General features: G+C 51.0%; 1 protein-coding gene across 2 annotated transcripts in view; it reads left to right on the top strand.

The window, feature by feature from the left end:
- The window catches only part of SLC24A3 (solute carrier family 24 member 3), a 424237-nt gene that overhangs the window by 250217 nt on the left and 157941 nt on the right, over nt 1-16079 (top strand). For both annotated transcript variants that reach the window (XM_081558604.1, XM_081558603.1), the window contains one exon: nt 9031-9107. In XM_081558604.1, coding sequence (XP_081414730.1) covers nt 9031-9107 — 77 coding nt within the window. The remainder of the gene's footprint in view (nt 1-9030; nt 9108-16079) is intronic.

The raw sequence follows: 16079 nt of genomic DNA, 5'->3' as shown, positions 1-16079 counted from the left end.
TCTCTGCGGCCATGGCTATGGCCTGAGAGCACAGCGTTGTTCATGGGATCACTGTATTTTTCTACAGTAGCTGCTGGCTCAGACACATGAGCAGCGTGGGTGCCTCAGCTTTTTATTATTGATAAAGAAATATGTTTCTAGTTCATCAAATTACACTTCAGGGCCCTGCCAGGCCAAAATTCTATGTAACTAATGACTGGGGTTCTTCAGTTGCAAAGAATGTCTGTTCCCTTCCAGGAGAAAAGATTGTGGGATGGTTGTTTAAAATCTTCTGCCAATATGGACATGAGAGAAAAGAGCCCTGGAGTGGAAATCAAGGAGCTTGTCTTAGGTGCTGGATCAACATCTGCACCACAGAAAAGGGGGCAAAGACAGTCTCTCTCAACCTGCGTTCAGGAGGGAGACGGTTCTGTGCTGCTGTTGACAAGGCAGGGTGCATCACTTCTCTATAAATGCATGGGAATTAGGCCCTGATTGGAGGGAAATTCACCTGAACATGGATGAATTTTCTGCTGGAAAGACTAGCATTTGTTGAAGTGGAGGGTACAAGACTGCAGAATTCCTAGTTTCCTCTGTCTAAATATGGATTTGCCAGAAGTAGGCCTTGAGGCAAGCTCAAGTACCAGTTTATTTTGGAGATGATTTAGGCAGGGGAGTTGGGAAGTGAGACAAGGAAGGAAAGGCAACCAATCAAAGGAAGGTTACAAAGCCAGCTGTCACTCTGAGAAGCTGGAGCTTAATCCTACTAAGAACAGCAGCAAACAGCACAGAATGTGCCCCGTGACCCCACCCGTGTGGGGAGGGAGTTGGGACACTAATACACCCAACCTCCCATCAGACTTTGGTTGAGGGCTTCTCCTGGCCTTCTCAGGGCCAGGAGTCATAGGAATTCTCCAGCTTCTCCAGCTTCTCCAGCCTGCAGTATCAGGGCAGAGCACCCATGGTTAGCCTTGGAGAAAGCCCTCAGGCAAAGAGATGTAAAAGTAAAAGAGATGGGGTTGCCCAGCATGAACATGATGGGACTCTAGGAAGGTGGGCATGGATGCCTCGGGAAACACATCCTGTCCATATTGCTCCTTCCTCATTATTTGAATCAAAGGAGCTACCCTTTGATAATTATTTATCGGATTGTAGGTACTTGGTATTTCATAGGTATCATCACAGTTAATCCTCCTAATCACATAAACTGGTATTGTTTTCATGCCCTCATTTTGCACAATAAGAAATTAAGACTGGAAAAGTCTCAGGAATTTTGTGCAAGGCCACAGAACTCATGAGTGGTGAAGAAGGTCTTCAAATCTAGGTATTCAGGTTCTTAGAAAACCCTGGCTGCCTGGTGAGCATACGTCACCACATAGACATTTGGCTGAAATGACATTTGTCAGTGAATTTGATTGGTGATACCTTTGTAGTAATAGTTGGAGGAACCCTGGATTGAGGTTCCTGGTTACCACGACCTCTGTTACATTCTTATTCAAAGAGGTGCTGTTCACAGTCTTGTTTCCACACACCCATGAACTCATTTGAGTCTGGAACTTTGCTTCTGGCTTTTGAAAGGAGGGACTTATGCCCAAAAAGTCAAGGAAAGGGACAAAAAAACCAATTCCAACCACTCAGGTTGGAATTCATTTGTTGGATGTTTTATTGAATTGTGCCTCCCAGTGTCATTTTTCAGCTAATAATTCTGTCCTGGGTGCATACAGAAGCTGTGTCCTAGGAGAAAGGCTGATACCATTTACTCTGCCTTTTCTATTGCAGAGACATCAACATGCTAGGAAGTTAGCCCCAGTTATGATGGCTCCTCCAAGAACATGGTGCGAATGTGGGCTGGTTACTTAATTTCTTTGAGCCTCGGTTTCCTCCTCTGTAAGTTGAAGATAATGATTCCTATGCCATAGAAGCAATGAAAAAGTGGTAAATACATCTTTACAGTACTCCATAAAGATTATTTTTCTGCTTCAATTTGGGACACATGTTATTGGTGTGACTTCAGAGTTGAGGGTTCCCTTGCTCCCGGCCTAATCTTTTATTAATTCCTCAATGGTCAGGACTGTGTATCCTTCGTGCTTCTAGAACTGGGGCTAAGTAAGGCACTGAGAGCATGGTAAGAGCCAAATAAGTATGTATTTCATTGCATGGTTTTGATTTGTTAATAAGTTTTCCCATGTTACTGGCAGTCCTTAGACTGAGGAGCAAGTTCGAATGATGACTTCACAGCAATCTGCACCCGCCTGTTGCCAACATGCTCGTCACATCCCCATATCCTGCTCAACCTCACTGGGCCTGGAATGCCTGAAACTTCTCAAGTTGTGAATACATCCACTTTCACAGATTCTTTCACAGATAATGTTGTTCAAGGGCCTTCAATGATGACACATGTGTTCATCTGATCAGCAAATACTCGTGAAGCAACTATTCTGCTGCAGGCACTTAGCTGGGCATGGGGGATGCACAGAAGAACAAATGTCCTTCCACCTTTCCTACCCTCGCACAGTCTAGTGGAGAAGACAGGAGAAACAAAAGATTGTCTCGAGGCAGAGCCTCGTGTGAAAAATGCCGTAGGGATGCCAAAGACACATTTGCTGTTGCATTGCTCAGAGTGGGCTTGGATATGTTGGGTAACAAACAGCCCAAATCTCAGTGGCTAAGGAGACTACAAGTGCTTTTTATTACTCAGGCCACCAAATGTGCACTTCAGGGGGATAGGATTCTAATACCTGACTCAGGGGCCCTGGTTGATGAAAGATTCACTCCTGACATGTAGCCAAGAGCACACAAAATAGTGAGTCTGACCCTGGCTATGGAGGTTGACCCAGGAAAGCAGTCCTGTCGTTCTGTTCACATTTCATTAACCAAAGCATCTGTATGGCCCCACCTAACCACACAGGGGGCTTAGACCTGGGCTCCTTCCAGGTCTTAGGATGGAAAGAATGGGTTATTTGTCCACAGCCTGAAAGACCACTCAGGTTGGAATTCAGTTGTTGGGTGTTTTATTGAATTGTGCCTCCCAGTGTCATTTTTCAGCTAATAATTCTGCCCTGGGTGCATACAGAAGCTGTGTCCTAGGAGAAAGGCTGTTTGATTCCATTCACTCGGTGTCATTCTCTTTTGCGGCCCTGGGCCTGGTGAGTGCTGCTCTGAGAGAGGGCCTGCCACCCAGGAGCTCATACAGTTATTTAGGCCAAGGCATGACTGCAGTTTATTGGAAAGTTACATGTCAACACAGCATAACGGGACCACCAACAGAGCATCAGGAGTGCTCTGTGGGGATTGTCACCACACCTGGCAGACTTGGCTTCCCAGGGTGTCTGCCAGGGGCCCAGGAAGCAGCAAGATATATCAGAGTATCTAAAACAGAAGTTTGAAGTCACCCATTGCCACAGAGAGGAGCTGGGCAGTGTCAGGACCTCAGTTCTTGGTGCAATCCCCAAGGGGCCAGACAATCAAGATGCTCTAAATATTTCATTATTAAAAAAAAAAAAAAAACCTGGATTGAGAGCAGGGTGTTGTGTTGGTCACAGAGACCCAGATACCCTTCACTCAGGTATTTTCAGGGAGCTGGGCCTTTTTAGGTGTGTTGATTTTCATCTTGAGCCGTTTCATTTGATCAGTATGCAATTAGTATGTCTAAAGATGCTATGAAAATCCCTGTTGCATTTAAAAAAAAAAAAAAAAAAAGCTCTCCATCCCCTTCAGACTTCCATTTAGACTCATCAAACTCAGGCTCAGGAAAGCAGCCAGGAGAGAGAAGCAGGCCGCTGATTGCCGTTGCCTTGGTAAGGGGAATCCGCTCCCTCCAGGCTCTGCGGTTTCCATGGGAACAGCACTGCTTGCCTCTGCCTGGTGCCTGCCCCGGGCTGGCAAGATATACCAGAAAGAAAATTAGGGGGAGAAGGAGAGGAGCAGAAAGAGACTTTGAGGATTTTGAAGGTATTTGGGGGAAACTTCAGCTGGGTGTGTAGCTGTTGCCAGCATGACACGAGGACCTCGGGCTCCCAACAGCCTGTACACGGGAAGCACTTATCAGAGGCTCAGGCACTCATGCGGCTCCTTCGGACCAAACACCATCCCGGAGAAATAGACACCCAGGCGAGGCCTGCACAGGAGTTGGTGATCAGTGGGTTTTAACACCAACGTCGTGAGGAATGTGCCCTCAGCCCCCTGCTGGGCCAGCATCCTATCACTGTTAAAATGAACAGCAACAGTGATGGGTACCCAGGAAGTATGGCATGGCAGAGGTGTTTCACACACTGTCTGTGTGCTTCCCAGCAACTCTACACGGATGGCGTCCACACACCTTCTCCCCAGTGGAGGAGGTGGGCTCAGAGAGGGGAAAAGAAGACCCATGAGTCACAGAGGTGGGCCCTGAACCCTGGCCTCATTTCCCACAGTGGGCTCATACTGAAAGCCTAACCAACGCCACAGGGAAATGTTAAGGAAGCCGAGGCTAAGAAGCGCTGGGCAGAGCCATTGGGCTACTCTGTCTCCATACCCTCTTCTCAGAGGCAGATGTGGCCCTTCCGAAAGCACTGTTAGGGCTGAGTCTGTGGCCCAGAGTCTGTGCTGGCCTCACGTGGGGGCTTGTGCGGCCTCAGAGAAGCAAGCTCAACCACCACCGGCAGCTCTTGAACCACTGGTCCAGCTGGGCAAGGCCAGCTCATGCTATCTGCAGTCAGGGACCCCGTCTCCTCCCCGCAGAGGTCTTCATCCTGTCAACACTTATTAGGCACCTGCTGTATGCACTGACCCTTCTCTGCATGGACTAGAGGGAGCAGTGACAAGAAACTGCAGCCATTTTTCATATGGGCCAGCAGGCAGGTTCAGGCCCAGAGAGATGAAGTGACACATTGGCAACAGCCACACCACGAGAGGCCTGGGCATGAGCCCCACATCTCCAGACACCTGACTGAGGGCCCTTTCCTCGGCCTAAGCTGACCCTTGCCTTAAAGAGATTAAACACCATCACACCAAACTGCTTTAGAACCAGGACAAAGCAACACTTCATGAAATAACTTTGTGCCGGCAGGCATTGTGTGGGGTGCATATGGGGTGGAGAGGGTTACCGATGAGATAAGTGATGAGCTTTGGGGGCTTGCCCCCAAAGAAGCTGCTGCCCCAGTTGGGTTCTGGTGATGGGGCTGCTCCTGAGTCATGTCCCCTGTGGCTGGGGTCGTCAGGTACTGGTCTTTGCCAATGAGCCACACCAGCTTCCAACATGATGGAATTGAAAATGATTACAATGTTCTTTGCAAGTCATGCATTAGCTCTCTGAAATCATCATAATAATTTCATCATTAGCCCAGTACATATTTTCAGAGGAGCTGTCATAAAGTGGGATCCACATCAGGTGAGGCTTCCTGGGGAATTCTTACCTGGCCATTCTTTCCATATGACTGGAAACCACCAAGTAAGAATGTTGTCATTCTGGAAGCAATTGGAAAGCATTTAACTGACTGTCCTCTGCCTTCCAACCCTCCCGACTGGTCACACCCACCCTTTGTCTCAGCTACTGCCCAGTCACCTCCAGCTCAGGGAGGAGGTCCGGCAGGGCCAGCTGCTCTGCTTACAGCCCTGCGCTTCTGCAGTGGGATAGTGATAGAGCCAGGCCCTTGCTGTGTACCATTACACCCTGCACCCCATTAGCAGGCAGTGGTTTTTCAGGACTGTTAGTGGCCCTGCTCAACTATTGGTCGACACTGCAGTGGGCCCCCCCCCACAGTGACCAACTGTCAATGAGTGACCATTAGTGGTCCTGCTCGGCCATTGGTCAGCACTGCAGTTGGTCCTGCCTACAGGCAACCAGCTGTCAACGAGCCACCAATTGTGGGCATTTCAGCCAGCGGTCAGCAGAGTGGTGATCGTCAGGTGGAGAGTGAGGTAAGAGGTGGATCCTGGCCTTCTCCCAGGGTCCTCCAGCTCACCCAGGCTTGGGCCAGCAGGTGAGCTGGGGGGGCCCAGGGACCAGACTGGGACTGTGTCCTGCCAGAACCAGTCCCCGTTGTCTAGGCAGCCTGAGGGGCCTGAGGGCCAGTTGGGTCCTGGGGGTCTGGCTCCCTCAGCTGTGACAGCTAGACAGGGTCTGGAGACTTGACCCTGAGGGAGCCACCAACTGGCTCGGAGGGTGGAAGTTGTGCCTTGGGACCTGCCCTTGCTTCTCAGAATAGAGAATCACATCTGTTTGGTGGAGACTGACAAGCTTGTCATTCCCTGACCATGACCTGACCTCAAGAATAAAGGGCTTGACACCAGGAAGTTTGCAACAACAACCATGCCTCTCCCTCCCCTTTCCTAGAAAAGGGCTTTGCTGAGCGCTTTCAGGGAGTTTGGGGTTTTTAAGGCCTGAGCCTTCCTTCAGCCTTGCTAGGCTCTGCAGTAAATTTTTCTCTGCTCTGAACACCAGCATTTCAGAATCATTTGGCCTCACTGCACGTCAGGCACATGGACTAGCATTTAGGTAACAGGATCATCTCATGGAGAATTTCAGTGATTTTCTCCTGGCCAGTCATGGGTTCTGACAGCAGGAGGCACTCTTGACCGAGGACTGGGAGTTTCCAGCTGGTGATGAGTCAGACACCAGGCCAGGAAGACAGATCAAGAAGGGGACATCGCCAAGCTCCCCACTCCCCTGAGCATTGAGGAAGGAGGAGCCTGAAGGAGAGTGTCCTGGTCCCTAGCCCTACCCTCTTACCCCCACCCCCGCCCAACACCTCCTGGGCCAGCACTTTGGACAGCACTCACTCTGCCCGTCCAGAGCCAGCACTGGGCTCTGTGAGTCCATCCCCACCCAAGGGCACAGCCCTCAGCCTGGGCCTATCCAAGAGCCCCAGCCAGGCCCCAGGGTTGACTGGGAATCCAGATCTCTGCTGAGACCCTCCCCTACCAAACTCAAAGCCCAGAACATCCATCTGGTCCTGGTCATTCCACTCTTGCACTCACTGTTGAGCACCCAGGGCATTTAAAATAAAAATTGTTGTTGTTCAGTCACTGAGTCATGTCCAACTTTGTGATCCCATGGACTGCAGCACGTCAGGCTCCTCTGTCCTCCACTATCTCCTGGACTTTGCTGAAATGCATGTCCATTGAGTTGGTGATGCTATCTAACCATCTCACTCTCTGCCACCCTCTTCTCCTTTTGCCTTCAGTCTTTCCCAGCTTCAAGGTCTTTTCCGATGAGTTGGCTCTTTGCATCAGGTGGCCAAGGTGTTGAAGCTTCAGCATTAGCAACAGTCCTCCAAAATACTTCAATTCAAAACATAAAAATGTGTCACTTACTGACATGGTGCCCTTGATCAAACCATTCTTGGGGTCTCTGGTAGAGAGGCAAGGATGACGGAGTGGGCATGGTGTGGGCACCTTGCAGACTGGTAAGGTTGCTTCCACCATGGCCTTCATTTCCTCCATCTGCTGCCCTCAACAGGAGGGGTAGGAGGGAAGGCAGTGGCTGGCTTCCATGTATCAGTGCCAGGGGCACCTTGATGCCCCTCATATCCCTCCTCCTCCTCGTTGGTGGTAAGTGGTCCCCACGCATGGCAGTTTTACATGGTGCCCATCACAAGGCAGACCCTGGCTTCAGTTTCCCAAGGCTGTCCTGATGGATACAGTAACCTGCATACTGGCCCGTCTCCACCTCTGGGGGAAGGTGGGCAGTGGATTGGTCACATTTACCCCTGCACTGCCCAGCACTGAAAAGCCCCATGGCAGCTGAATAGATTGCTCCTCTGGTGTGTGGGGGCTGAATTTAGATTGGATCAGGTCCCTACTAGGAAGAAGCCCCCCAGAAGAAAGAGGTCACCAAGTGAAATAAGATGGGCAAGCAGTACCAGGAGCCAAGAGGTCACCGCCGTGAGGGCGTCACGGGCTAGTCTTATGGGTGCATGGCCCTCACTGTGGATGCTCCAGCACACTGTCCAGTCCTGCTGCCCCTGGGTTCCTCGTCTACAGTCCAGAAACAACAGCTTTCTGGAAGGACTGGAGGCATAGTGGGTGTCAAGTACAGGGCGGGTGGGTGCCGGCTGGCTGGGAGCAGAGGTCACTGCCTATGCTGCTATGAATTCTGCCCAAACCCATGCAGATGTTCTGCCGTCAGAGCCTCTGTCTCTACCCACCACGGCCAGCCCATCCCCAGGGCACATCAGGAAGGAGCAGTGCAACTATGGGTGATGCCTGTTGTCTTCAGGACCATGGAGTGGGGTGCTGGTTTGGCCAGATTCAAGTGCCACTCAGTGGGGGGCAGACAGTGCTGGGAAACCTGGGCCAGAGGGTTGAGGGACAGACCTGCCCTGCAGGGTTCCTTCTTATCTTTGCAGCCATCCGTGTCCTGGGTTTGGAAAGTGGGCAGAAAGGAACATTTCTTATGTGTTCTGCCCTGCACTGGACTTCCTGGGAAGCAGAGGGCAATGTGGTATATAAGTAGGAGGCAGGAGGAGGGAGTATAAGAGTCCGGGGGGCCCCCAGCCAGGGCAAGAGCAGGACAAGAAAAAGAGAGACAGACAGACAGTTCAGAGCAAGGACTTAACCCTGCGTGTGCTACGGACCTCCAGGTAATCCTCGAAGCCTGCAGACCTCTGCTCAGGAGAAATGTTTCAGTATTTGCAAGGAGATGTGTGATGCTGCAGAAGGAAACGGATGCACTGGAATGAAGTTGTCAGGGTTTTAGGACACAGACCTGCATAGTAGTGGATTCCAGGTGTCTTCATGAACTTTGGTCACAGGTGGCGGACTCCACACCACCTCCATGTTGAAGAGGGTGAGCGGGAGCCAGGCGGATGGCAGGACCGTGGATCCTGAACGTGTCCGCTGGGGTCACAGCCCTGTATGTTTCTAACACGACCAAGATTTGTTGCCTCTATTCTTATCAGGAGGAATCACCAAGTTCCCAGTTAGAGATTTGTAAACTTTGAACTTACAGATGTCATTTTTCCTCATCCAAGTTCATGGTACACTAAGGAAGGCAGTGCTCTCCCAGACTTCCTGCTCTGAAATGTTGTCACCTGTGTGTACTGAGCTGCTCTTCTCTCTCCATTCCCGCAGCCCTGCACGAGTTCCCCAATGACATCTTCACCAACGAGGACCGAAGACAGGGCGCGGTAGTCCTTCACGTGCTCTGTGTAAGTACCCTGCTGATGGCCCGGCTGCAGAGCCCGAGGGAGAGCCTGGAAGTGGGTGTTTGGGGAGTGAAGGAGGAGAAAGGTCTCCCTTCCTGTTCACACACCTGCTGGGGTCTGTGAGCCCCAAACGGGTGATCAACAAACGTGCTTTTTAAAAGGTGGTTTTTATTGAAGCGTAGTTGATGTACAATGTTTTGGGTGTACAGAAAAGTGATTCAGTTATATGTGTGTGTGTGCGTGTGTGTATTCTTTTTCAGGTCCTCTTCCCTTCTAGGTTGTTATTTCACGATATTGAGTATAGTTCCCTGTGCTTTACAGCCGATTCTTCTCGTTTGTCTTATATATGGTAGTGTATATCCAAAGGTACTGTCTTTAAGAGGCCACAGGTGTGTATGCTAGGGGCTACATGGACATTTTCTTTCCCCGATACCCATGCCCAGGGGTCAAACAGAGTGGGGGTTCTTTCGGCTGAAATGCCACCTTCCTTGGGAGTCCGTCCTTCCCCAACCTGCCTCTATAAACTGCCTGTCTTTACGTGGCTTTACTTTTCTCCGCAGCGCCGAGTACCCTGTGACATAATATTATCTAGTTCTTTGCTTATTGCTAGTCACCTTCTCTCCCAAAGGGATGTAGTTTTATGCACAGCTGGGATGAGAACGGGGATAGAGTTTTGCATGTGGCTTCCTCCGAGACCTCTGCCTGTCATGTGGTGGGGCAGTGTCTGGCACATAGTAGATGGTCCATGAAAATGTGTTCTGGCTCTTAGTCTCCACCCTTGGCCTAGTGCTTCATCCACAGGCCCAGTGGATGGAAGGCTTTTGATTTTCCTTGTCCCCATCCAGAGAGTTTGGGGGGTACAGGTGCAGGGGTGACGCTGTCTTGAAGAAGTAGCTGCAGAACCAGGAAGACTCAGGGCACATTTTCCACTAGACACATCAGTGCTCTTTCCCATCTCCATGGCACGGGCTCCGCCTGGATGCTCTTGATTCCATTCTGGTTATTTATTGCTATGAAACATCTCTGAATTGGGTGACGTATCAAATAACCACATCCTGTTGCTTGTCAGTTCCGGGGATCGATAGTTCAGAAAGGGCATAGAGGTGGGTGCTGCACCCTGGGATCCAGGGCCCGGGATGGGAGATTTGGATGGCTGGTGGTGACACTGATGGCTGGGACTGGAGCCACTGCTGCTGGAGGACCCCTTGAAGAAGGCTCGTCCACTCCCATGTCTGGTGTCTGGGCTGCAGTGCCCAGAGGACTAGCCCAGCTGGGACTGTCAACTGGAGCACCTCTGTGTGGCCCCTCCAGCATGGCTCCAGGTGGCAGCCCAGGGCTTGCAGAGGGAGGGTTGCGGTGACAAAGAGGAAGCCCATGGCCTGAGTGTTCCAGCCTCTGAAGTCATATGAGTCATTTCTGCCCACTTCTATTGCAGTCACAAGCCCACCATAACTTGATGGGGTGGGGACAGAGACCTTATTTTTCCACCTACACCACGGGCTCTGTAGTCAGACCAGATATGGGATGGAGCCCAGTTCTGCTGTCCTTGCTTTGTGTGTGACTTCTGGCAATATATTTACCCTCTGGCCCCATAAGATGCCTAAGCATGACTCCTTTCCTGATGAAAGCCATCGACTCTTCAAGTCTTTCCCCACTTACCCCAACCCCTCTAAACCCTCCACTTGAAAAAAGGCTCTAGGGGCCCCAAATGATAAAGCAGCCTCTGCAGCCCTCTTGCCTGTCAGGAGAGTCACAGGCACAGAGCAGTTACTGTGGATGCCAGCTGCCACCCCGGCACCAGGGAGCCTTTCCTGTTGCTAGGCTGAGAAGACCCAGGCACTGCATCAGAGCCGGGACTCCCAGCTGCCTCGGCGCCCTGATGCCTTGACAGCTGAGAGATGAGGTTTCCACTCTCAGCCCAAACAGCACGAGCTTCCGTCTCCCAAGGGGTGTTGTTGCAGCCAAAGGCAGGGCCCTTCCTCCATCCTCCACTCCCCGCCACCCTGGGATCCTCTGAACCCAGCTGAAGGCAGAGGAGGGTGCTTTGCCTTGTCCTTCATGAGCCAAGGGTCCCGTAAGGCCTCTGCCATCTAAGGCAGTGAGTTTCCAGGCAGGCATGAAAGCCAAGTAGACAAAGCAGGATAATTCCAGACTCTGCTTAAAGGTACTTTTTTCCCCCCACTTGTCTAAAGGAGTGGATATAAGCCTGCAGCCTCACACTTTGTCATTACTGGTGTCTTATCCCACAGCCTGCCCTGCCCTGGGCCCTGCATTGTGGAAACCACAGAGCAAGGAGGCTAGGGGTCAAAGTCAGTGTTCACCTCTTGAAGACCACGCTCCAGAACTGGAATTCCAGAATTCTCCACCCAAACAGCCTGTGTCTGTGGCCAAGGCCCACTCAGGCTTCCTCCCCAACCTGCCTCTCAGAGGGAGGAGACCCCAGTGGAGAAGCCCAACCTGCTGCCTGGGGGATCCACATGCAGGCAGGTGATGCAGGGCAGGGGTCCCAGGCTCGGGGGAGGAGGCACCCCTCTGTTGCATCTGGTCAGGCTGGGCCTGCTGGTGGCCTCCCCAGGGTCAAGGAACAAGTTTATGTTGTCCAACCTCAGGAATATAACCCACCCCTCCCCCACGCCGCAGGGTCACATGAGCCTCGCAGGAAACCCTCGTGTAGCGTCTGGCACATGACAAAACAAAAGCTACTCAGTCCTGACTTGTTCAGCACTGGGACAAGCTCCACCCACCATGGCACCCAGCACACCTGGAGCTCAACAATTGTCAGGTTACATCGTTGGGTGTAGGAAAGGCTGCCAGGGTTAACCTGAGCCATCCCGGTCGCCAGTGGGAAACAGTTAAATGCATGAAGCAGAGCTGTAGGAGCTACATACAGAGTCCTGCTCTCAGCCTTCTGGGAAGCATCTCTGAGCCACTGCAGGATGGTGGCACCAGGCTGGACCCTTCTAGCCGTCTGGACACAGCTCACTGTATTGATCTGCAGGAGCCCACTGTATTGGAGGCAGATCCCCCCTGGATGGCTCCCGCTGCATGTGAGTGCGGCCATGGTCCCTCCTCAGGGCAGGAGGAGTGAAATGAAGGCTCCAACAGTGGAGTGGGTTTGAAGAGTGGGCAGGCGTTTTCCAAAGGAGAAGAGGAAAGCAGGTTCCAGGCAGGAAGCAGAAACTTGCGATGGAAGATGTAGACCCTGGAGTTCAGAATCTGGAGGGAGTGGAAACTATGGTCTGGAGGGTGGGAGGCCCCAGGAGGTGACTCAGGCACTGGCTTGGAAGTGGTCCCTCCTTGCCTGGGGAATAGGGTCAGGCATGGCCAGAGGCAATCCAGAGCACTCTTCTCCCCTGCCAGGGCACAGAGGTCCAGGAAGGCCAGAGGACGGCTCAGGGCCATGTGGCTAGGGATCCCAGGTACCCTGACGAACACCCCTCAGGGCATCGTAAACGGGTGTTTACGTCATCTGGCCTCCTCCAGTGAGGGGTGGCAGGCCCTCTTTGGAAGGGTCCCAGAGCTGTGTCCTGTCACCAGGCCGCCCCAGAGAGAGGACCCCAGGGACCAGCTGGCAGTGATTTGGGATCTCCACCAGAGAACCCAGGCCTTTTAGCACGTGTCCTGAAACCTGATTAAGCTTCACAGCTAAGCTCACACACCCCGTCACACACAGACCTCGTGAGTTTGCTTTTCATGGGACGCTTTCTACACAGCCCCTGCCCTTGGCCTGGTGCTGGCATGTGGTCACAGGTGCTCTGACTCCCTGAAACTACACTTCACTCTTCCCTGCCCAAGGTTGCCTTTCTTTTTTTTTTTTATACTTCCCTCCTTTGTGTGAGCTTTGCGGAAATCAAGCAGCCATTTCTGGTTAAACTTTCCCCACACTGTGACTTTAATTTTCCCTTGGTTCTTCCGGGTTGTGTGGCTCTCAGAAACATTCAGGCCTGAGATTCCACTAGACAAAGATTCCTTCCTACTTGCTTTACCTAGGGGCTCCTTGTGCCGTGCTGTTGTGCTCAGTCATGTATGACTCTGCGACTGTAGCCTTCCAGGTTCCTCTGTCCATGGGATTCTTGTCTAGGCAAGAATACTGGAGTGGATTATGTGCCCTCCTCCAGGAGATTTACCCAAGCCAGGTATTGAACCTATATCTCCTGCATTGCAGACAGGTTCTTTACCCACTGAGCCACCTGGTAAGCTCCTGGTAGAGTGGAAATCCGTCATCTGCAAACTTCTATCAACAGTGAATATCTCCAGGAAAACACACTTGTCTAAGAACTTGCTTCACAGTCTGTTCTAATGTTGATCAGGATACCCTCCGTCAGGTCTTCCTTAGTCGGGGTGATTGAAGCACAGGAGGGCAGGCGGATCCCAAAGGAAGTCTTGGCTTTGCAGCCTGAATTCCAACTCCAACTTCACCCCACACGTGGAGCAGGGTGAAGGCTAATTTTGATGTGTTCCTGAAGAATGGGGAGAGCCCATCCCAGGTGGGGAGCACTCCCCTCTTCTCCCTGCCTCCTCCAAGCTCCAGTCCCCTTTCAGTCCTAGGGGAGGGGCTCTGGAAGGAGCCTTACAGGATGGCTGTCTTTTCCCTGGGGCCTTGGCTGCTTCCAGTCATCTGTTTAATTATAATATCTTAAGGAATGGTTTCCTTGGATCCTCTCCCCTCCCTGGGGCTCAGAGTGCTTTTGTTAAGAGCCAAAGAATAAACTAATTGATGCACAAGCCAGTTTTCAGTGGTTGGAGGGGCCAGGGTACCAGTAGGATGTGGAGGGGGCCCTTCTTGCCCCCCACCCCTACTTGGAGAGGCAGCAGCTCCACCTCAGCACGGGGGTGATTTTTGTCTCTCCAAGGTCATTCCTTTCCTTTTTCTCTCTGAGACTCAACTCTAAGTCTATAGAACAGTGCTATCTCATCAAACCTTCTAATGCTGATGAAATTATTCCCTCTGCTCGGTCCTGTAAGGGAGCTGCTGGCCATGTGAGCTACTGAGCCCTTGAAACTTGGTTAGTCTGACTGAGAGGTTAGTCTGAATTTAAATTTTATTTTATTTTAATTAATATAAATTTAAGTAGCCTTGGGAGTAAATGGAAACCCACTCTAGTATTCTTGTCTAGAAAATCCCGTAGGCAGGGGAACAGTCCATATAGGGTTGCAAAGAGTTGGACGCTACTGAGCATGCATGCATGGCATGGGGTTCCCCTAGAAGACCTAGAGATTCTAATTGAGCATCATCCCTCCTTTTGCTTGCATTGTCAACTCAAAATCACAAAGCAGAAGTGGCCAGGAAAAAAGGTCTCAGAAAAGAGGCGCTACTCCTTTACCCTGGCATCTGAGCAATGGCCTGGGTTTAGCAACTCACACACATAGAATGCATAGAAGGCACTTACAGGCCACCAGGCTACAAAGATGGGATTTTTTTGGGGGGGGGTTATGTATAGGCTTCTTTTTTCTTAATATATATTTTTATTGAAGTATAGTTGACTTACAATATTTCAGGTGCACAGCAAAGTGATTCAGTTTTACATATACACATATATTATTTTTCAAATTATTTTCCCTTATAGGTTATTATAAGATATTGACTATAGTTCCCTGAGCTAGACAGTAAACCTTTGTTGCAAGGTGAGATGTTTGATGAGAGAGAAGGATACCCAGATTAGGAGCAGGAGAGCTTGTGTATCACCAAAGTGCTAGGGGCTTTGGAACAAGTCACAGAACTTCTCCTGGCCTCGATTTCCACATCTGTAAAGTGGGAGTGCGTAGTAGATGCTCAAGAAATGTTAGGTGTTTTAGTCCTCACCTTCTCCCCACCCTATATCTCTCTAAGGGTGGCTCACCTGTGCTTAGCCCACCACAAAGGACCAGAGTCAGACCCACTGGGAGCTGGCCCCATCCTCATGAACACCAGGACAGGAGGGCCCAAAGGCCTTTCTATAGCTCCAAGGCCAGGATCCTTAGAGAGGAGCTGCCACAGGGGTTTCGACGTATAAGGGGACCCACAGGATCTGGTCAGCAAGGTCCTAGCAACAACTCTCTGGCCAGGCAGACGTGTTTAGTTAAGGGATTTCACCCTGGAAGAGAAAAATGATTAGAAGAGCTTGTGGAATTTCCTGTTTACTTTTGCAAAAGTGCTGAGCATGTCCTTAATTTGTCAGTGTCAACACAAAGCTAAAACTGGTGCCCAGAGAGGATTAGCACAAAGAGGGTAAATTATGTTTCGAAAGATCTTAAGTTACTCACTCCTCTCCTTGCGTGAGACCCAGTTCAGATGGCCAGAGTCTGACCATCAGGCCCCACGGGCTGCACACAGGTTGGCCAGTAGTTGGTTCCCCAGGACCTAAAGCTGGAAGTAAAGCCTGGTGGTGGTTTAGAGTGTGCCCTTTGAGTGAAATCTACCTGAGTGTCGGTCCTGGCTTTTCCACTGATTAGGCTTATAGCCATGGGCAATCTGCTTTGCCTGGTCAAGCCTCAGTTTCCCTGTCAGTCACTGGAGGTGAAGCTGGCTGCTTTCAGGAGCAATATGAAGGTATGTGGGCAGAGCTCTTACTGTAGAGTATCTGGCGCTGCTGGGATAAGGCCCCCCTGTACCCACTTAGTATTTACAGTTTGGTGTGCCTGCCTGAACCCCAATTCCCAGCTCCCATGACTCCAGGCTTTTGCTGATCCCCAGAGCCCATTCTACCAGAATGCAGGGCAGCTCAGAAGTACTAGGAAATCATCAGCCCCTGCCCTTAGTCAGAGAGAGGTTGATGGATAAATACCTTGGTTCCCTTATGCTTCAGATGTGCGCATGGAAATACATTCAGCCCTGTCTCCCCCAGGTGTCCCAGCAGGTGCCTGTCCAGCATCTTACAGATAACACACCTGGATCAGCAGCCCATTCCTCCCCAATCTATTTTCCTGTTCTTTTCTGGATGGGGGTGGGGTCACTTTCTGAGATCCCCCTCCCAGCTAAAAGACTTGCACTAGAAT

The sequence above is a fragment of the Giraffa tippelskirchi genome, chromosome 13, assembly GCF_054371585.1.
Source record: "Giraffa tippelskirchi isolate mGirTip1 chromosome 13, T2T-mGirTip1v1.2.pri, whole genome shotgun sequence".
Classification (NCBI taxonomy): Eukaryota; Metazoa; Chordata; class Mammalia; order Artiodactyla; family Giraffidae; genus Giraffa; species Giraffa tippelskirchi.
This window is presented reverse-complemented; position numbering and strand designations above follow the sequence as displayed.